Source organism: Molossus molossus, unplaced genomic scaffold, assembly GCF_014108415.1.
Source record: "Molossus molossus isolate mMolMol1 unplaced genomic scaffold, mMolMol1.p scaffold_m16_p_17, whole genome shotgun sequence".
Lineage (NCBI taxonomy): Eukaryota > Metazoa > Chordata > Mammalia > Chiroptera > Molossidae > Molossus > Molossus molossus.
This window is the reverse complement of record NW_023425352.1, coordinates 18,277,565-18,299,445: the sequence shown is the minus strand read 5'-3', so window position 1 is coordinate 18,299,445 and position 21,881 is coordinate 18,277,565. Positions and strand designations below refer to the sequence as shown.

The 21,881-nt window shown below is 48.8% G+C and overlaps 1 protein-coding gene across 6 annotated transcripts in view; it reads right to left on the bottom strand.

Annotated features, from left to right (window-relative positions):
* SORCS1 (sortilin related VPS10 domain containing receptor 1) overlaps positions 1-21,881 on the bottom strand; it is a 474,859-nt gene that overhangs the window by 17,062 nt on the left and 435,916 nt on the right. For all 6 annotated transcript variants that reach the window (XM_036264900.1, XM_036264895.1, XM_036264899.1 and 3 more), the window contains exons 21-24: positions 20,771-20,894; positions 14,730-14,842; positions 10,049-10,180; positions 355-454 (exon numbers count right to left, since the gene is read on the bottom strand). In XM_036264900.1, coding sequence (XP_036120793.1) covers positions 355-454; positions 10,049-10,180; positions 14,730-14,842; positions 20,771-20,894 — 469 coding nt within the window. The remainder of the gene's footprint in view (positions 1-354; positions 455-10,048; positions 10,181-14,729; positions 14,843-20,770; positions 20,895-21,881) is intronic.

The following is a 21,881-nucleotide window of genomic DNA, read 5'->3' as shown; positions in this document are numbered from 1 at the left end:
GTTGGAGCGTCAGCCTGCGGTACAGAGAGACCCGGGTTCGGTTCCCGCTAAGGGCAGGTACCTCGGTTGCAGTTTGTCCCCGGCCCTGGTTGGTCGTGCGGGTGGCAGCCACTCGATGTGTCCCTTCACATCGATGTTTCTCTCTCTCTCTCTTCCTCTCTCTCCCTCCCGCTCTATCTGAACAAAAAATGTCCTCGGGTGAGGATTAAAAAAAAAAAAAAAAAGAAAGAAATCTCCAAAGAATGATGCTGTCTCTGATAAGGAGAGGCATCATCTAGTCTTGTTCTGCTAAAACATAGATCGGGGTCCCCTTTGCTGGAGCCACTAGCTCAGACCAAGGACATGAGGACTGACCTGCTGTCAAGTGGGCTGCATGGACCAGGACTTGGATGCCGGGTTTCAGCTCGAAGTGCACTGAGTTTTGGTTGAGCTTGTGGATCAGTAGTTCTGATATCTGAAAGAAGAAGAGTCACTGTCAGGACCACCAAATTGTCACACTGACCATACACAGATATGCTGAGAAATATTTACCATATTTACGGAGGCATTCTCAGTAGTATGCCTGTGAATTATGTAAATGACTTTTAATAGGATTTTGAGTTTTTATTCCAGAATATGCAGAAATAATTATTTTCAAGCATGATCTGACTTTACATCCTTAATGCTACAAAAGAGGACAAACTGTTGGTACATCAAGTGATTTTTTTCAATAAAAAATTATCCTGTGTTAGCTTAGAAGAGTCACCCCTAGTATTTTTAATTTGTTATACAAAGAGCTTGAAAGAAGTAGATAAGCACAATTTATACATGGTGGTGAGATTAATGTGCATTTATCTTATTTCTTGATAGACTCCACGTATTGCTCCCTGTGCCTTCCACCTCTTCCCCACACCATGCTCTGTGGCTTTCACAGAATAGATACTTCATGAATAATTTATTGAATGGCAAATATAGTTCTTCTAAAATAATAAGTTATACAGTTAAAACAAAGTGCAACCACAACTTAAGGAATGAGTTGGCTGACCCTTGCTTCATGGGTGTGAACATCGGCTGACCCGCTACTCTGGCTGACATCTTGGACAAATGCAGGGAATTCTGGGCCAGAGAATATTTAACCCCAACATGGGGCAAGGAACCTTGTTTGGGTAGTTAAGGTAAGGTCTTAGAGTCAAGGTAAAATGCTGTTCACGTGTTCAAAGTAGAAAACCCAGCTTAGTTTGCTTATTTTGAGAAAATTCTGAAAAGCTATCCCCACACTCTTATTAGTAGTAGTAGTAGTAGTAGTATTTTAAATCCTCACCAAGGATAAGCTTTCATTGATTTTAGCGAGAGCGGCAGGGAGGGAGGGAAAGAGGGGGGGGGGAGAGAAAGAGAAGCATAGATACAAGAGAGAAACATTGATCAGTTGCCTCCAGTATGCATGGGGATTGAATCCGAAACTTAGGTATGTGCCCTGACCAGAAATGGAACCCATGACCCTTTGGTGCACAGGATGACACTCCAACCAACTGGGCCACACCTACCAGGGCTCATCCCTCGTATTTTTATCTGGTCTCCTTGCTTTATTTTTAATATTCTACTCATCATTCAATATTTATATTACAGTCTAATTAGATATTCCCTGACCATGATTCTGCTAAATGTTTATATTTTTTCCGTTTTGTATTTGTTGAGTTTCATTGAGTCCACTGAGTTGCAGAAATGCCACCTTTGACTCTCTCATCAGTGAAGCAGGGTCAGATGGCTTTGCTCTGAAGCAGAGAGTCCCTCCCAGAAGCCCCTGCTTGGTAACAGAACCCAACTGCCCTGCGGATGAACTTCCTTGCTGAACAGCAGGGACTCCAGATCACTGTCAGTGACCTGGGGTCGAGCACCTGGGATCCAGTGCAAGCTCAGCCTCTCAGTTCCACTTGGCAAGCCATGCAGAAGAACAAGGCTGCAATAAAATTACACCGAAAACAACTTGTTCTCTATATTAGGCTATTCTTTTCCCTGAGCACTGGGAGTCTTTCATTATGCTCCCAGTTTACAGGAGGAGCAGATTTCTAACAGAGTTCAGAAGGCTCTACCTCTGTGTTATCTACATTGTTGCAATAGACAAGTTCCCATTCTACCTTCTTCTTCTTCAACTGGCAAGGTCTTTATAAAAATCTGACCCTGGTTTTTTAGTGGAGGTCAATCAGAAAAGGTTTGGTTATGAAATACACACATGTGCACATATAGAAATGTGTAAATATAAGTGAAATAAATGTAATTATGTATGTATAAATATATATGTTGATCTACATATTATGTATATGTATATACACATACACACACTTATAGTTACTGAAAGAAAATGTTTTAACTCAAATAGGAAAGACTTGTCAGAGTAATCAAGGAATTGCCCTGTGTTGCAGAGTCTACCACGTGGACCAAATGGAATGTGTATTTGTCAAAGAAAGACTTTTCTTTTCCCATCAGATGAAGTGATACATGTTTCTTATCCCTGAGAATGTTTTGTCCTCAAGTGAGAGATATAAATCACTAAACCAGAAAACAGAGTTCATCAGAACAACATTCTTCTAATTTATAATCTCCAGGAGAGTCCCTAGTGAATACAATGAACTCCCAAGATTTATTTGTTTTCATTTATAGCATTGCTTCGTTGGCTTTATCTGTGTCATTTACAAAATTAAACAGGCTGTGAAAAAATCATCCAACAGCACAAAGTATGTTTCATGTATTTAACTTGTATCAAAGGACAAGCAATCAAGAACACATCATTCGTGGGAGAGAAATTATGCAGAAAGATAAAACTAAATAAAATTTTCCTTGCATACAAGGCAAATCTCAATTAGAACCATGTACTCTACTCAGATAAATGAGTGTGAAACTGTGCACTGATTTTGACAATATTTGAAATGTATTCCACGTCACTGGCAGAAGTCTTTTCCTGTATTGTTTTCACCAGATCAATTGTTATGCATATGGTTTAGGTATATTATCTGTGCACCGAACACCATGCTGGTAAATTTTTCTATTTCCTATTGGTTTTTTTTTCCCCTAACTCAGACTGTTTCAGGTGTCAATGCTGGTACCTCCTTAGAAAGGAACATGGAACTTAAAGGATATACCTCAGTTTACCCAGTCACTCTTTGAAGAGTTGAGACTAGACTGCAGTATTGTTTGACTCCTAATTCTAGGGCATTTCCATCAAAAACATATTCCTTTAATCAGCTAACAAACAAAGAGAGAGAAACATGTTGGGAAAGAGGCCAGACTGAGCCAGTTTGAGGGGTTCTACACGTGCATTTTGCTAACGACGCTGCTGTCTTTTATTCGTCTGTGAAGCACACACCCCAACACCAGCCAGAGTGAGCGCAGCCACGTGCCCCACAGGAACAGGCGGCCCGAACACGGCCCTCAGAACCGCCACGGCTCGCTCACCCGTGACCACAACACATAATGTTTGGGAGCCTCTTCGGCTACAAAAGGAGCAGAATAAACTGGAGCCAACAGGAGAGTGGGGTGCCGGCCTGGATGAGGACAAAACCGCGCAGATGAGAATCGAGGGGAGCATGTGTGTTTGCTGGCGGACTGGACCCTCTGAAGCCAGTCGAATCGATTTTTCTCTTCCGTCCAGGGCAGCACGTCGGCGTAGCAGGCTTCTTCCCTTTGCGCTGCCCCCACACAGTCCGTTTCCTGTTCTCCTTCGGCTGGATAATCAGGACCAAAGAAACAACCCATTATTCTTGGCATCTTCAAATGTTGGAACACGCCTGCGGTTCAAACAGAACCCACACTTCACGTAAAGTGCCGTCAGTGGGGACTCACTGAAAGTCCTGGGAAAGTACCATCGAGAGGATGCAGTGGGAGGAACCTGCTGAAGGGAAAACACCCACCTTCTCCTGACCTTCTTCACAAAGTAGGAAGTGTAAGTGCAGCAATGACAGTGCGAGGGGAGGCTGCGTGCTGACATCTCGGGGACCTGTGACAGGGCAGGTCATTCCCTGCGCAGCTGCAGAGCTGTGCTCCTTACGGTCGCCCAGGGACACAGGTTGGTGAAGCCGCACCCTCCAATGTTCCTTCCATTCACCACACCCTAGGAGGGCAAAGGAGCTCTCCCGGGTTCGCATTTGGATGCCTCAACTTGGAAGTGACACACATCACTTCCCAGTCATTGGCCAGAATTAGACCCAGGGGTCTGCCCACAGAAGAGAATTGAGGGTACAACCCCACCGGGCATCCAGCAGGCAGTGAGCTGGAAACACGTAGTCAACCATGGTGACAGTCACCACACACACAAAGGACGCATTCCACATCTGAACAATTTCTGATAAAACAAATAGGGGGAACACATGCTCAGATCCTTGGAATGGTGGTAAACACTGAAACAGGAAAGGAGGAGGGTAAGGACAACAGAGTGGTGGATACATTTATAAAACATGTAACACAAAGAAGTGATACTACATGAGCTATAGCTTCACAGGGGGCTTTGGCAGGTGTACCCATGGCAACCACACTGGGCTGAAATCCCAGTGCTTACCTCTGAACCGGCAGGAGGAATGTAAGCCCTACTGAGCACGAATAGCATTCTGGTGCCATGGTTACAGAGAGACTTGCCTGGAGTGACCTTGCAGCTGACCTAGTCCGTCAATCCTCAGGCTGTTACATTATCGAGGTCCCTGCAGATGGCAGTTGAAGAACCCTCCTTTTGGGCTCCACAGAGGAAGACCTCCCCAGTTCATACGATGGAGCCAAATACTAATTCTAGTTACACTAGCTCACCTGATTCCATTCTGTCTTAGCCCCAAAGCATAGTTTGGTTAAGGTACCTAAGAATTTTCCTGGGTAATAGAAATAAATTGGCCATACATATGCCCCCTCTTTTCTCCCCATCATCAGCTCTGAGCTCTGTCTCCTTTTGCCACATGACTTTTGGTCCAGCTCTTACCTACTCTACCTTTAGTCATAGTTTGTTGCATTAATGACCTTCCTTGTGAACTCCAGAGCATTTTCATGGGTCAACTCCCCCACGTTAACAAATCTAGACAAGGTAGACTGTGTGGATGTATTAAAAGCACTCTGAGCCCTGGCCAATTTGGCTCAGCAGTTAGAATATCGGCCCACGGACCAGAGAGTCCTGGGTTCAGTTCCCACTAAGGGCACATACCTTGGTTACAGTTTGTCCCTGGCCCCAGTTGGGGTCGTGTGGGTGGCAACCACTCTCTCACATTGATGTTTCTCTCTCTCTCCCTTTCTCTCCCTCCTGCTATATCTGAAGATAAATAAAAAAAAATATCCTCGGGTAAGAATTAAAAAAACAAACAAAAAACACTCTGAGATTGTGAATTATATTTCAGAATAAATGTTTACTTCCTTCCAATGCTATGGAGCGAATGTTCCACTTTCAGAGGAACCTTTCCTGTCCCTGGAGTTTAGATTCTGCATCTGTGTACAGGGGAACACAAACCAGCAAAGAAGGAACAGTGGTTGGTGGTTGACGTTTTTTCCATAATCTTCTTGTACCTTTATTTTATTTATTTTTTATCCTCACCCGAGGACATTTTGCATTTATCTTCAGGAGAGAGGGAGGAAGAGAGAGAGAGAGAAGCATCGATGTGAGAGAGACACATCGACTGGTTGCCACCCACACGACTCCAACAGGGGCCAGGGACAAACTGCAACCGAGGTACGTGCCCTTAGTGGGAACTGAACCCAGGACTCTCTGGTCCGTGGGCCAGCGCTCTAATTGCTGAGCTAAACTGGCCTGGGTTCCTTGTGCCTTTCACATGCGTTTATACCCTTCCAGGATTCTGCTGGGCGACCTGCAGGCTCCTTATCTCCCCAGCGAAGCACCACCACCAACCTTGAAGGAGCGAAAGGGTCTCTGCTCCCTCCAGGGAAGCAGGTACACACCTTCCGGCCTCTGAGGGTCAGTGGGAAGGATGCGGGGACGGTGGGGCAGGGATGCTGCACCTCTGAGCAGCGGCCTTGGGGAGCAGGATGTGCCCCCCGGTGAGGCCAGCGAGCTCCTCGCTCACTGGAAATCGGAGCTGAAGACTGGCGGGACCCTCCCAGACGGAGGTCACTTCATTAACCCAGCCCACATTACTTGATAACAAGGTCAAGTCCTTCTCACTGGGAAGGATTTTCAATTTATTTCACAGCAAAGATGGCTGGTCTGAGCCTGTATCCTAAGCCGTGAGAGGAAGCTGAGGAGGAGGGGCTACGGCCTGTGTCGGGGCTGTCCCCGCAGTCCTTGGGGTCCGTCTGGCCAGAGCCCCATCCCCTGCTGGGGTCCTACACTGTATCTTTACAAAAAAGGCACCTGGGTATTAAGAGAGGGTTTATGGTCAGCCCTTTCCAGATCTATCTGGGATTTGGAGTGTAGCTTTCAAATAAGGGGAGGAGGGGGTCCTCTCTGTTCTTTGGCTTAGCTTTTAATTCATTTAAAGTGTCTGTGTAATTTACTGCAAAGGAAGTCAGGTGCTTTTCCTGCTCAGAGTTCCTTCTCTCTTGCCCATGTTTTCCTTTCAAGAGCCACGTCCTGTTTGTATCTCAGTCCATTTGACTGAGGAGGGCCCCCTACATCCCTGATGTGGGGAGAGTAAGACACCAGAGCTGAGTCCCTCCGACCACGGGCTGGTTAAGAGGTGCCCACATCAGCCAGGTCAGGCCAGCGGGAACTGTCAGCCTGGGGCTCTTGGGATGCAATCGGGGAGACACTGTCCTTTGGAGGGGCGGGCAGGCTGGCTGAATAGAAGCTCAGACTTCCAGTGGCCATTCTCGCTTTCCTGAGTGTTGGCTTCATTCCTACGCTGACTTCCAACTTGGTAGCAAAGAAAAGGGGTAGAAAAGAGGAAGCAAGGAAGACAGGACAGGAATTCAATGACCCCTGAATTCATCCAGGCCTGGACTAGATTCTCAGATGTCTCAGCTAAATAAGCTCATACGTTCACTTTTGCCCTTCGATGTGTTTGAACTGGATAGCTGTTAACTGCATCAGAAACACACACACACACACACACTAATGTAAAACAAAGCAAAACATCTCTCATTCATTTCCTGGTACAACAGCCTTGGTATTTGGGTCCAGAGAAGTCCAGTGGCCTCCAAATCCACATCTGCAGGATGGCGGGCGGGGGCCGGGAGGAGAGCACTAGGCTTGGAGTTAGCTGGGAAAACAGAACCGGAACCTCAGGCCAGTCACAGCACCCTGGGGCCTGAAGTCCTTCCTTGTAAAGTGACTGAGTCAGACAGAAGGATCAAAGGAGCCCTCGTTGGAGGAAAACAACAGGTTTCTGATGGGCAGCCCGTTTCACAGGTGCTGGGCACCTGGCTCCGTGCTAAATGTTGATTTCATTGCTGTGCCTTTCAATCAGGGTAATGCTGTTCCCCCCCAGCCGAGATACTGATCTCTTGTGCGTGGTTTGGCATTGGTTTGGCATTTGTTTGGCCGAGGCACTTCATTTCGTTTGAGTCCTGAATAAGGCAGAAACAGTGGCAAATTCCTGAAATGGTTATAATCTCCAGCTTGGTGCTGTGTTTTCCTTTCATGCTATAAATCTGCAAGATAACTTAGATGTGTCATCTTCACTCCAGTCTAGTCATTCATATACGTTCTTTCCATTTCATACTGACCTTGGTCTCTCACGTAATTTCATTCATTAATCCTTTTCCCCTGACTCCCACCATCCTCTTTCTTCCAATGCATGCCCTTGACTATATCAAACAGTCTTAAATTATTTTTGCATTTTCCATATTTTCTCCCCCTAAACATCCATAAATCTCACCGTCAACCATTTACCATGTATGAGGCATCCACTAGAGGACAAGTCCCTTGCTGTATCATTTCTTTAATGATATTTCAAACACCCCATGAGATGAGTGTTATCGATTGTGTACCTTTGGCTGAATTATTGAACTTTTCTGGTCCTATTTTCTTCATTTATAAAACAGACACAATTAATATCCGAGCTGAAACCAGAAACCCCGTTTCTATTTCTCCAAACCTGTGCTCTTTCTAATAAAATAGATGGACTCCCTATATATGTTCCACATGCAAAGTCACACGGCCTTCAAAGAAGCCAGCTGCCGTCAGGACTCTGATGAATGGTTCATCAACACCAGGTACCAGCCACCTGGGGACAATCACTCGGCTCTCTGAGAACGCCTTTGTGGGGGGCACTCGGAGAAGACAGAACGAGGAGAAACAAGAGCTCCGGAGGACAGACAGTCAAAGCAAGATTCCCTCCTACAGAAGCAGAAGTTACTGCTCGTCTTTCCACTGTTCCCCTCATGGAAACATTCTATAGTGAATTACACTTTAAGAGGAAAATGAAAACTCTGAGAAACAGAGATGCGCAGATGATGTTTGCTGGAAGTTGTCTGGCTCTAAACCTGGATGGTTCCCTACCTGCAAGGATTATGCTCTGACTTCACAGACAAGCAGCAGGATCCCAGGGGCGGGGCCGAGAGTGCGACCGCCCTTCCCTCCGGGTTCCCATCAGCAATGCCGTGAGGAGGGGCCCACCCTCGCTCCTAGGGCTCTGCAGGTGCAGGTCATTTGTAGAGTAAGGTGGGGAGCTGAGTGGCAGGGCTGAGCAAGGTCAGATGCACACCTGGTGGGTTCACCAGCTCCCCCTCCCATTGCAGTTCACTAGGAAGTGGGGTTCCACAGGCTCTGCTTTGTCACCTGCACCTGCAGCAGATACGGGGGTGAGTGTTTGCCCGGCGAGATCTCGCAGGTGGAAGAAGGGCGTGGCTAGGAAGTGGGCCACGCTGTCATTTGGGGTTGTGGTAGATCAGGCTGCTGTGGAGGTTTCAGGCCACCATGGAAGACGACAGGTCACAGGACTAGATTTTGGGTTCGTTCCAAGGAAACGGAAAAGCCCCAGTACTGGAGGGGGAAAAGCTGATATTTATGGAGTGCCCCAGAGAAATCCTATTTTTAATCTATTCTCCAAAAAGAACTAAGAAACTGAAATTATATAGTTTCTAACAAGGTAACCAGACCAAGGCTGATCATATTCACTCAATAGATGGAGAAGAACAAGAAAAACCACCACACATAAGAATAATCCCCACTACAGAAACTGGTGAGACGTTTTTGTTTTGTTGTTGTTAATCCTCACCCGAGGATATATTTTTCATTGATTTTTAGAGAGAGTGGAGGAAGGGAGGGAGGGAGAGAGAGAATCATCGATGTGAGAGAGACACATCGATGGGCGGTCTCCCACATTCACCCTGACAGGGGCTGGGGATCAAACTTACAACCCAGGTATGTGCCCTTGACCGGGAATCGAACCCATGACCCTTCAGTGCTGGGGCCGATGCTCTAACCACTGAGACTACTGGCCACAGCTGGAGAACTTCTGAAGTGAAAAGGAGGAGTGGGAGGAAGAAAGAACAAAGGGGCACTTGGGAGAGAGAGAAACACAGACACACACAGACACGCTGACACACAGACACGCTGACACATACTCCTGAGGTGGTGGGAGTGAGGAGAAAGTGGGCCCCGGACAGCCAGTGGAGGTGCCCCGGGGCCAATATTGCTCAACCACACATTAGGTCACCTTATCATGGTGTGACAAAGAGGATGCGTGACTGGTGCCACAGGCGTCCCTTTTAAGAAAGAGATCATGCATATCATGTCGTTTAATTCTCGTAACACCCGTGATGAAAGTAAGCCAAGTAAATAAAAATGGGTTCAACCTCTAGGTTTTTTTCAGCCACTGGCTTTTCCGTGCTCAGCGTCCCGGGCAGCAGGTCGTGTCTGTGTGCACAGAGGTATGGTGTTCGCGGTGAACTGCGGCGCCTTCCATGTGTGCGTATGCTCTGAGGAACTTGGCCACCCCTACGCAAACACTCTGGCACGTGTGTTTTGGTGACGCTGTGGTCAGGGTCACCAGATTGCGAAAGAGAAGTGGCGGACCAGAAAGACCAAGGCCCCAACCAGTGGCGCCCCCGCTCCCCAGGTGCGATTCGGAGGAGCTGCTGTCTGGTGGTTGGATCCTAGCAGGAGGGGGGCGGGAGAGGCTGAAATGCCCTCTGGGGAACTCACCTGCTCCAGATCCTCAGGGGACCGCTTGTTCTCTCCTGTGGGATCCTGACACGGCAAGACAAAGAGCTCAGCGGCCGTGGGCAGGCCCGGGAGCACCGCCACCAAGATGTGGGAGCCTGGAACCCCGGTGGCCTGTGGGAGAGACACGGGGAGCGTGTGAGTCCTGCAGGGAAGATGAGGAGAAGGGACCGCGTATTCCGGGGGCTGGGGGGTGAGGGGTGGTAAGAAGACACAGGAGGGCGGGGGTGGGGCGCACCAGCAGGTTCCTGGGTGCACCTGGTAGGAAAGGCCCTGAGAGCCAGCACCGGGCCACAAGCGCCGGCTCCGGCATCAGACAGTCCGAGGTCTGAGCTCAGCTCCATCCCTGTCCAACCTTAAACACTATCTCCCTGGACCTACGTCCCATCAAGTAAAGGGGGGATCCTGGCAGTACTGATAAAAGCGTGGCTTTAAGGGTTAAATAAGTTGCACACAGGCCCCTGTAGTCGTCCCTGGGGATTCAGTTGTCCGCTCTTCCTACAGGGCCCTCCGGTCAGTGGACCGTGCCCGCAAGAAGTCCTGGCTCACTGACGGCATCTGCCCCTCAGCCTCCTCCTCCGTGGTGGCACTGGAGTTACTCCTTCGTCAGCCCATCTCATCTGAGTGGCCAACCTGACGTAACCCTCCGCACCACGTCACAGCCCGGGCAGCTGCTGACTGCTCCACGTCCGGAGCCTGGTGGCCAGCCCCTTCCTGAAGCATGCGGAGCCCCTCGCTCCCCCGCCGAATCCTGCCGGTTACAGCGGCCATGCAGCTTCCTGTCTTAGCTCATCTGCTGTCCTCTGAGCTGCTCTCCCAGGGTTTCCCGAGTCCGCTCTCCAGATGGTTCCATTCCAGCTTCCCTTTCCCGTGGCCAGTCCAGAGGGTCACTCATCTGGTTGTTTTACTAGGACTTCCCACAAATGTCGGAAAAGGACCTTCTGATTTCCAGGAGTAAAATATCAATTCTACATCTGATGACTCGAGGGGTCCCCTCCCTGACACCCTGGCTTGAAGCCGTCCATCTGCCTCTGACACGCCCCTCCCCTTCCCGCGCTGTGTCTACCAGGGTGAGACCCTGGCAAGTCGACGTCCACAGCAACGACCGAGCGGCCCGTCCTGTTTGACACCCCCCGTGACGATCCCAGTCCAGCACTGCACCGTCTCCCCTCCAGTTTCACAACCGTCTCCCCATTTCCAGGACACAGGCTGCTGCCCTCAGTTTCCTTCAGCCCAACTCGGATTGCGGTTTCCTGTCCAAACTGTCGCAATAATTCCCACTTCCAACTGGACTGAATGGACATTCAAAGCCTTCTCGGTACGGCCCCGCCCTTCCTTTCCAAATGAATGAGCCACAGCTCACACGTCTTCTTAGGCTCCGGCCAAATGCAGTCATGTATCATTTCTCAATATTACAGCCTGTTCCTGCAAACGATGTGTGTTTCATCCCCCCCAGAATGTCTTTTCTCTATATTTGCTGCTGAAACCCTACGCTCCTTCATGAGTTTCCCTTCATCCAGTCCACTGGCTTCAATATACTCTTCCCAGATTTCCCAAGTAGGCGATTCATTGCTTCTGAACCCCAACCCCACCCTCATGCCTTTTTCAAAGCAGTAAGACATCCCGCCCTGGCCAGTTTGGCTCAGCGGTTAAAGCGTCGGCCTGCGGTCCGGAGAGACCCGGGTTCGGTTCCCGCTAAGGGCACGTACTTCGGTTGCAGTTTGTCCCCAGCCCTGGTTGGTCGTGCAGGTGGCAGCCACTCGATGTGTTCCTTTCACATCGATGTTTCTCTCTCTCCCTTCCTCTCTCTCCCTCCCACTCTATCTGTACAAAAAATGGAAAAATATCCTCGGGTGAGGATAAAAAAAAAAAAAAAAGTAGTAAGACATCCCATCTGGTTGGGTCTTTGTGTCTAGCACTGTGCTGAGCAACTTGCTGATACTGTGTAATGCAACCTCCCATGACAACTCTCGGATGCAATTACTCCCGTGCCCTCCCTGCTGGTGAAGACACAGCACAGGCTGGAAGCTGCCTTGAGTTCAGCCGTCAGGGTGTTTCTTACGGGTGTTCTCGGGATCAAAGGCCGTGGGAGCGAGGAGACAGAGAGTGCGCGAGGGAGAAGCTGAGCGGCGGTGGAGGCCAGCGGCAGCCTCGGGAGACCTGGCAGGAAGTGAGAATGTGCTTCAGACGTGTCTGGGGTCAGGCCGGCCCTTCTACAGCTGCATCAGCCAGTCACCGGACGCGGGCACGCTGGGAAGGCAGCCGAAGCCTCCACCCTGCGCGGGGACCCGGGCAGTGCATCTCGATTTCTGTCACTGGACAGATGGTAGATGGAGGGACGTCAAACAGTGGCTCACGGCCATCTGGGTGGTGAGTGGTGATGCTCAGCCTGGGACTTTGGTCTGGCCACAACCGGTGCTCCTCAGGTCCCTTCTCCTGACAGTGACCACATAGCATCTCCTGCTACCGCCAACCTCAGACCGGCTTACGGCCCTACTAGATTTTTAACTCAGAGAGTATGTCGAATCCACCCTTCTCATCTTAAAAAATGCTTCATGAACGATATTCAAAGAAAGATTCCAAGGTGAAATGTCAATAGAAAAACCCCATTTGACGAAGAAAAGGCAACTGATTTTTAATCCAATTCTGTCACATCACGAACAAGAAGAGTACAAATAAGTTGACCCCTAAGTTTTATCTCTTGGAGGGTTTGTTAAGGTAAACTTGGCAATGTGGCGTCTCAGGACTTAAGGAAATGACCAAAGACAGGGCTGGGCACCAGGAACCAGGGCCTGGGTCAGCTGCCTCTTAGGACTGGGGAGCCAAGACGTTTCGAAACTCGCTCTGTCCATCACGGCCCGTCCTGAGCTGGGTTCCGGCCTGTCCGTCTGCCCTGGGCTGATGGTGCTGCATGGCAGCCTGGAAATACTGGTGAGCAGTCGTTTCCACAGCTGGGGGCAGGTGGAGGCCCAGCGCATCTGATCCCCAGACGATAGATGTGGAGAGAAATTAGCCTGGAAAACTGGTCACTGCTGAGCTAACGCCCGGTGGATAAATCATGCAGGAACCTTGAGCAGCTGCCTGGGAGATCTATAGGGACCCGGATTCCTATCGCTGCAGACTGAAGAGTGGGTGCAAGATGCCTCTGCTACATAGCAGAGAAACCAGTTTTCACACCAGAGCCGAACGCTCCGGGCGGGGCGGGGGGGCTCATTCCAGTGGGGCCTGCCGTCCAGGAGCTGCAGCCTCTCATGGCTGCGATGCTCGGCCACCCATGATGCCATGGATGCTGCATCCTGACGACAAAGGCGGGAGGGCACATACCCAGAGGCGCCTGAAGGGACCCCTTCTCCACCCCACTGTTCTCCTTAACCCTGTTTCTCTGCATAATAAGGCAAATGATGGAAGAGGAGCGGAGTGGTTATAAATCCACGACATCAAGACTCAAACAAACCTTGATGTCTGACTTCTGGGCCTGAATTTTCACTGTATGACCTTGGACAAGTTACCTGTCTCCAAGTCCAGTTTTCTCACCTGTAAAATAGGACTGATCATACTGGCTTGTTTTTTATTGATGAAATGTGCTATAATTGCAAAGTACTGAGAAGACTTTTGGAATATTGTTAAGTGCTGAGTAAAAATCAACCAAAACAATGGCATGAACGGAGAAAAGGCCAGCTCTCTCCTAAAAGTGTGGGCGCAGGAGCTATCTGAATGCCTTTATCCTGCATCGCGTTGTGGCATGAGGCACAATGTACTGGGTGCAGGGAACAATGTACAAAAACCCCTACCCTGACTTTCCTTTGGGGCTAAGAATATACCCTTGGATAACGCCTCTCCTCTGACTTTTCCAGGTTTGTGCAATGAATCCAAGCAGCTCCATGAGCAGACATCCCTGCTCTGATCATCAATGGAAATGGAGCACACGCAGGGCAATGTGTCTAAAAGAGTCTTCTCGAAATGTCAGTGGCATTTGCTCAGGGAGGGATAAATTACAGCACCTGGTTATTTTCCCAGGAACCCCAGGAGCTATGTTTCATAGGTTAGAACCCAAACATTGGACTAGGGCCTTCAATTCAACGTTGTACCTTCATCACTTATTAGCTTCAAGGCACTGGGCAAGACACTTAACTTCTCTGAACCACAGCTGCTCAATCTGCAGAATGGGGACAATAATACCTGACTGTCAGGGCCCTTATAGGCAGCAGATGCCTTCCAAAGTGCTGGACACAGGAGGACGACAACAGTCACATTTTGAGTGCTCACTGTGTGGCTGTGCTCACTGTTCATGGAGCTGGAACCCAGGGCCACTCTTCCTAATTGGGCTCACACTGTGTCTCTCAGTTTTAAGACACATAAAATCCGCAGCAGATTTTATACTTACTAATGGCTCAGCATGAACTCTGCTCTATGACTGTCACAGACTGCCACGCTCTTCTCAAAGTGGAATTAAGGACCACATGTTTGCTGAGAGTTTCACTGCCCTCAAAGCATCTTTGATGCGCCTGCAAGCGTGGAGCTCAGCCACACAGATGCCAGACAGGTCGCCCAGGGCTCCGGCTCTTTCCTGACGTTTCTTTGCACAAGGATCCCCTCACCACGGAGCAATGTGAGGACAGAGCGGAAATGCACCTGGGCAAGAGAAGGAACCGTGTACACTCACTTCCACCAGGGACTTCTTGATGACTCGGCTGATGTCCCTCCTCCACTCAGGGATGTCCGGGTTGTAGTCGTCCAGGTTGGGGGAAAAGGACAGGCGCAGAGATCGAAATTCCTCTGGGGATAGAAGAGTAGGGGGATCGCTCTAAGTCAAATGGTTCTCTCAAGAAGTCTGCATACTTTGTATTTTATGCAAAGCCCCAAGGGAAGGTCCTTTTCCTCCACATTCACCAAAAAGACCCGACTAGAAAGCAAGTTCAATATCCCACCCCTGGTCTCTCCCAGCTCCTCATTTTCCAGACCCAAACCCCAGGCTCTGGCCCCTGCCTAGCTCCGCAGACTTTGTCCATTGTCCCAGTTCCAGACTCTGCACCTTTGACACAAAGTGACCTGGAGCACCCCAAATGCACTCATGTTCATGACTCTGGGTCTGTGCACACATCAGCCCTTGCCCGGAGTGCCCCATCCTTCCCACCTGCCAAGCATACAACAGTCAAGCTCCCGCTAGAGCACTTCCTGAACGAAGACCCTCTCCCACCACGCGTTCACTTTCTCGCTTATGGCCCAACTCTATTTTGCACATACTTTCATCGTTATTACAGGACTGCACAATAATTATTATTATATCGTTACATAATTATCATTAGAATTATGGTTATTCTGTTGCTATTTTGCGTTTGCATGAAAATTCTATGTAATGGAATTCAAAGCTCCTTAGTTCCAGGGTTTTGTTAGTTGTGGGTCCCTGAGCTCCTCCCTGTCCTCCAGGAAGTAGGCGGAATTACAAAAGCAAGGATTTTACGAGGAGGCTCATCGATGAGAGAATTGGGGAGAAAGCCAGTGGAGCTCGGAGCACCTGCCGACCGTGATGCATACACGACCTCTTGGTGGGAGAGGGGAGAGGGGCGGGCGGCTGCTTGGCGGTGGGTGAGGTTCAGAAAGACTGCTGGGGAGCCTTCCAGCCAAAGTCATCCGGAGCCCCCTGTTGCAGGGATGGATCTGCCCTAGTATTCTTGTCTCACTCCGTCACTGGCTGGCATCAGCCCCAGGAAGGCGCGGCCTTGGCCGGAGGATGGTGCTGGGTTTCAGAGCTCAGACCGGCATCTTAGCTCAGCTTTGGGCACGTGGCTCCGTGCTGCATTTAGAGTATGATTTGGATTCTTCCCACGGCCTCATGGTCTCACACATCCCAGGGCTGACTTTCTCTGCTGCCTCCCGCCCTGCGGGCTTCCCCACGCCAGGACCGTCCTTCCCGGGTTCCTCCACCCTCCACTCTCCCTCCCACCTGGGCGTGTGTTCCACATGCCCTGGTCACAGCGTTCTCATCCGTCTTATCACCCAGTCTCTCCTGGGAGAACCCTTCCCCCCAGCAACTCCGGATCCTCCCTTTCACCAACTCAAACACCCTTCCTCATATGACCCCATTTGTCCTTTCCTGTCTCTTGCTACTTCAACCGTTTTGATTGTATTGTCTGTCTCCCGCGGAATATGAGCTCAGTGAGGAAAGGCACTGTGTCCCTGGCCTCCCCGTGAAGCAGGACCCGATTCCTGGCGGCTTTGCAATTCCTAACTGTAGTCATCTAATGAACACCTTTCTTGCTGAATAAATAAAAGCATAAATTACAGTGCAGACGCTCGGTAAGTTCTGCATTTACTATTTAACAAAGGTTTATTTCTTGTCCTAAGCAGGTCCTTGTGTTTCAGTGGGGGTTCGGCAACGTCAGGGATGCTGCTTACACATTCGGGGAACACAAAGCCTGCCTGCATCCCCCCGCGATGCTAAAGATGCATCGGACACAGGCACTGGTGCCTCTTACATTGTGAGGTGTGTGTGCCTGGCAGTGAGCCCAGTCCAGAGCGGGACTACGTTATGAGTCACTGGTCACCAGTGTGAATACGGCCACTTCAGTTCTGGTGGAGAATAATGAAATGCATACTAATTAGTAGCCTGGTCAAAGGCAGCACCACAAAATCACCCACTGAGTCTAAACTTTTCACTTCAAAGATATGTTTATTCCGTTTCCACATTTCCAGAACCTCTTATCGAACTGTAGAAACTTCATCTAAAAGGGAAGATGTTTATCTTCATAAAAGGACACAAATGAGATGATGATAAAGCTCCCTCTGTAATTACTTAGCATGCTAAACAGCAGGACAGGCAGGGAGGGCGGCTGAGACATGTTCTACTTAAGTTTATTCAACATGATGTATATGGGAGGAATGAGAGGGTACATACCAATAATATACACATGTGCATACACATACACACACATGCATGCACATGCATGCACCTACACATGCATACAACACATGCACACAAATACACATGCACACACATGTGTGCACACATACATGCACACACACATACATAGTAGCTTCTGAGAGAGGAGTTTTGCACATTCACATTTTCTTTTTTGTATTTGAAAAAAAAGTTAACCTGTGCCCTGATTAAGCAAATTAAGGGAAATAATGCCAAGGATATATTCTTTCCAAGGATGTATGGCTTTGCGGAGTAATCTCTCCTCTGTCAACTTCCCAAATAGGAATTCCCCTCCGTCTCAACAGGACGGCCTCATGCTCCCCCAATGTGACGCCATTACACAGGTTTCTCCTGAGCAGAGGTCCCTGACCTCCTTTCCAGAGAGCACCCACTGTGGAAAACCTGCGACTGTAAATGCTTTCTCTGCCCTGTGAGAGGGAAATCCTCTATCATCTAGGATGGGCCTGGGAGTCATCCCTGCGAAACGTAATCACCAAGAAAAATAGGACCCCCAGCAAACACTGATGTCCTGATTGCACTGATAACCCCTTCACCCCCAAAGTCCTCCAGCGCCTTCCACTAGCTCCTCCCAGAGTGTAAGCATCTCCAGCCTTGGTTCCAGTGCAGTCCAGTCTGGCCTGGCTCCTTGCTGCACGTGCCTTCAACATGTCACACGTGTCATTAACGCGCTCTAGTCACAAATGCGGGACTCTGGACAACTGAAGGCAAATGACTCCTCTGACTGAAGACAAATGAAGGATGTGTCACGGTTCAGGGATGTGTTTAGAGGAGGGGGAACCTCTTCCCCTGCTCAAGCTTTTAATGCAGAGGCTTTTCAAAAATGAAGATAACCCGTGACGGGGTGACTCTCTTTTGGATGATGCTTCTCAAGAAGTTTGAGGAAGAGGAAAAACAAAGGGTGGAAAGGGGTTGGAAACACTCCCTCTGGATCCAGTCTTAGGCCCTGTTTATTATACTTATCTCCCATTTTCTCATTTGTAAAACAAGGATAATCACAGCATGTTTCTCCTAAGTCTATCTCATCAGTGTTCAGTAAAACAAATCATGTATACCAAGCGCTTAGAACAGATGCCGGTAAGGGTTCCATCAATGCTGATTACTAGCACCACCATCACCGTTATAACTGGATCTGCCATTATAATTGGAACAGCAGAGTATGTTAAGCCAGTAAGTCTGAAACCATTGCAATTAACCTAGTTATTAATAACAGGAGAGGAGCAAAGGGAAGGCCACGTATTGTAAGCATGTCATCTGTGCAGCTTTACCAGGGCACTACAATTTTACACTCCCCAGAGGTCCGACAGAAAGGAGACAGAGGCACGCCCAGTAGAGTTGGGGTGACACAGGGAAGGTGCCTGCCTGTCAATCACATCTGGGAACAGGTCACTGGCCAGTATGGGCATGGCCACTGCAAGGGTGTGAAATCTGGGACACTAATTCCCTAAACAAAGGAGTTTACCCTTTTGGCTGCCCTTGGGACCCCCATTGCAGGGGGCACACTCCCTCGGCTCCCCTGCATCCGCGCATGGCCGTGTGGACCCCCACAGTGGACTACTGGCCTGCAGCCTGATGCTGAGCTAGACCCAGCTGCAGCATGGGACAGAAACTCTGGTCACTGGCTCTGCTTTTAGCTCTGCTGAAACCCCAGCTGCACTTCTCTCCACGACTGGAATGGGACGTTGGAAACCTAGGGATATAATTCTATGCAAACAAAAATCACTCCTCCTCTGGTGCGAGTCTCAGAAAATTATTTTTCTCAAGGTATTGTAAGGATTCCGCCCCTAGCACGCAGTGGGGAAAGGGATACCCCGATTTCCCTAACAACAACTTCCCATTTCGAGGCCACAATTTCCTATCTGTAAAGTGACTAGTTGGACCACAGAAGTCCCCAAACCATCCAGGCCTAAAGCTCTCTCTGTCGTTCTAATGAGAAAATCGCTGATACACTTATCCAAAGGGACATCTGTGGGACAAGGGGGTCAGTGTCCCTTAGCAACACTTGTGACATCCAGGGAGGCGAGAGGGGAAAAGAGCATCAGATGGGAAAGAGACGAGGGCAGCTAAGTGGGGTAATCTGAGTGCATGGGCCCAGGTAGACGGCCTGTGTTGGAAGCCTGGTTACACCACTTACTAGAGCAGGCAAGTTGCTTACCCTCTGAGAAAACGAGAACGCTGACACCTACCCTATACTAGGGTTGCTATGAGGATTCAATTGCATCCCACGGCATAGAAAGGACTAGAGAAGGAAAAAGAAGCAAAAAGTGTCCTCTTTTTTGGCGCTCTGGCTAGGAGGTGGCCTCCCTGAGGGGACCTTGTGAGGAAATTCCCAGCCCTGGTTACTTTCACTTACTATTTGGGCTTATCAAGCTTCCTAGGGGAGAAAAGAGGGGGAAATATTATGAAATCTAACACCCAGCTATGCAAGGAATTTCATCCTCAGATGTTCAGAGTTGCTTCTAAATTACTTTCTGAATTTGAAGGTTAAGTGGGTAAGATGAGAAATGAAAAACAGAACCTGCACCATAATCAATTAATTTTGAAACTGGGACATTTGATATCATCTGAATGACAAACTGGTATCTGCCTACCTCTCTCTCTTTCCATATCTATCTATCTATCTATCTATCTATCATCATCATCTATCATTATCAATCATCTATCACCTATCTATATCTATCATCTATCTATCTATCTAATCATCTATCTACCTATCATCTATCACCTATCACCTATCTATATTTATCATCTATCTATCTATCTATCATCTATCACCTATCATCTATCTATATCTATCATCTACCTATCATCTATCTGTCTATCTATCATCAATCATCTATCACCTATCTACATCTATATATCATCTATCTATCTATCTATCATCTCATTCTCCCTCTCTCCTTTCTTCCTCCCTTTTGTACTTTCTTGGCATAGCATTTCCTTTATCCTCTTTTAAATGCTTTTTTTGTATTTTAATTTTCCATAATGCATATGTACCATTTCCATATTAACAATAAAAGCTCAAATTTTTATCATGCACTAACAGCACTTAGTGCGTCCATCTGAATATCCTTCAATGCAGAAAAAATTTCCCCAAATGAGATCGCTTAATAAACAATTCTACCTTTCCATTTCAGTAATTTTCATGCCATCTAATACTCAACCATATTCAACCTCCGCAGTGGATTATAAAATTGCTCTGTCTATGACTCGTTCGAACCAATAGGCAGCCTGTGACAATGCATGGCATCTGCCTGCTACGGCCCCTCCATCTCTGTTAATCCAGCAGAATTTTTTTATGACACAGATCTGTGTCAAGGTTTGCAGGGTATTTAGAAATTGGCAGATTCCTTTTCATAATCAAGACTTTTAAAGCTGAACTTTATAAAGAGCCTGAATATTAATTCTCTTCTATGACCGGTTTTAGCTATTCAAATGCCATCAACATGCCACATGGAATGAAGGAGCCTTCCCTGTGATGACACTCACTCTACCTGCCTACGGCGAGTGAGCACACGGTCTCTCTACGCGCAACAGAGCCACACTGAGAAACAGAACCAGAAACCCTCTGAGGTCTCGTAACTCCCATTTTGCTGGTGAACCACATCTTCCCTAAGGAGGGGACCAGACCCGACTCCGCTCTTCCTCCACGTCTGTCCTCTGTGCTCTGGCCAGAGGCCGTCACCCAGCTGGCCTCTTCCCCGGGGAACCCAGCAACCTCTGAGCAGGAGCACGGCCGTGGACCAATGACGATGAAGGGCACTCACCATACACCGCGATGGTCTTGGTGTCCTGCAGGATGGCGTTGCCAGCGGAGACCTGCACTGTGATGGTGTTCATCCCTTCGGCCGTGAACTTGAACGATATGCTGCCCTCCAAGGTGATCAAGGGCTGAAATAACAAGGGCACAGAGTGAGGGGACAGCCCTTCGCTGACAGACGAGGCCTTGCTAGCTCTGAGCAACCAGCAAGCTACTTAAATCAGCGAGGCTCTTTCGGGTGACGACGGACTCCAATACACTTCCCGTCATCCCAGCCCAGGCCAGAATGGGGCTGCTGGAGCCGCGACCCCCAGAGGCTCTGCCCGTCCCTGTGAACATGACACGTCTCTTCTGGTACTGACGGAGGGCCCGGAGGCTGGCGGGTCTTGCTTGCTGGGGGGTATATGTCTCCTTCTGGATACCCTGCTCGTATCCAGCAGATCCTTTAATCCAAGGAAACATTCAAGTCAGACCAAAACAGGGGGCCCACATGAATCCAGATTTAAGCAGTAGTCACTGAGAGTCTACCACCTGTCGACTGTTTATCTCCAGGACATACTGTTCATGATAAATGTCAACAGAACACAGCAGCCATGAACACCAAACCCTCAGCAGCCAGACAGGGGTGGCCTGGCTTCCTCCGGGAAGCAGCTGCTATGGAAACCAGCACTAATTGGACAGTGGTTTGAGGACTCAGGCAAATAAATAAATAAAATGAGCTGGAGCGCTGCCTGAACTCCAGCTGGAGGCCGGGGTCCTGGAGGGAAAGATTATTAGCCTACTGACCTCCCTCCACTCACTCCCGGCGATCGTTTCTCTCCTGTGTTTTAATTAATTTTAAAATCAAAATTCATCGAATTCCCTGTGTGGCAGAGGGAAGACTAAAGCCAGCATGAGAAGTCTGCTCAGCATGACCTGTTGAAAATTCGGTTTTCTGCTAGAAGGTAAATAACAGGAGACACAGAATCAAGTTGTTGAGGACTTTCACTTTCTGGTACTAGCTTTCGGGCAAAGAGCATAGATTTCTGCTCTGCTACTGTGGGTCCTGGGCCCAATTTGGGCTGGATTCGCCTGCATAGTTTCAGAAGTAAAAAAAAAAAATGGGCGGGGGGCTTTTT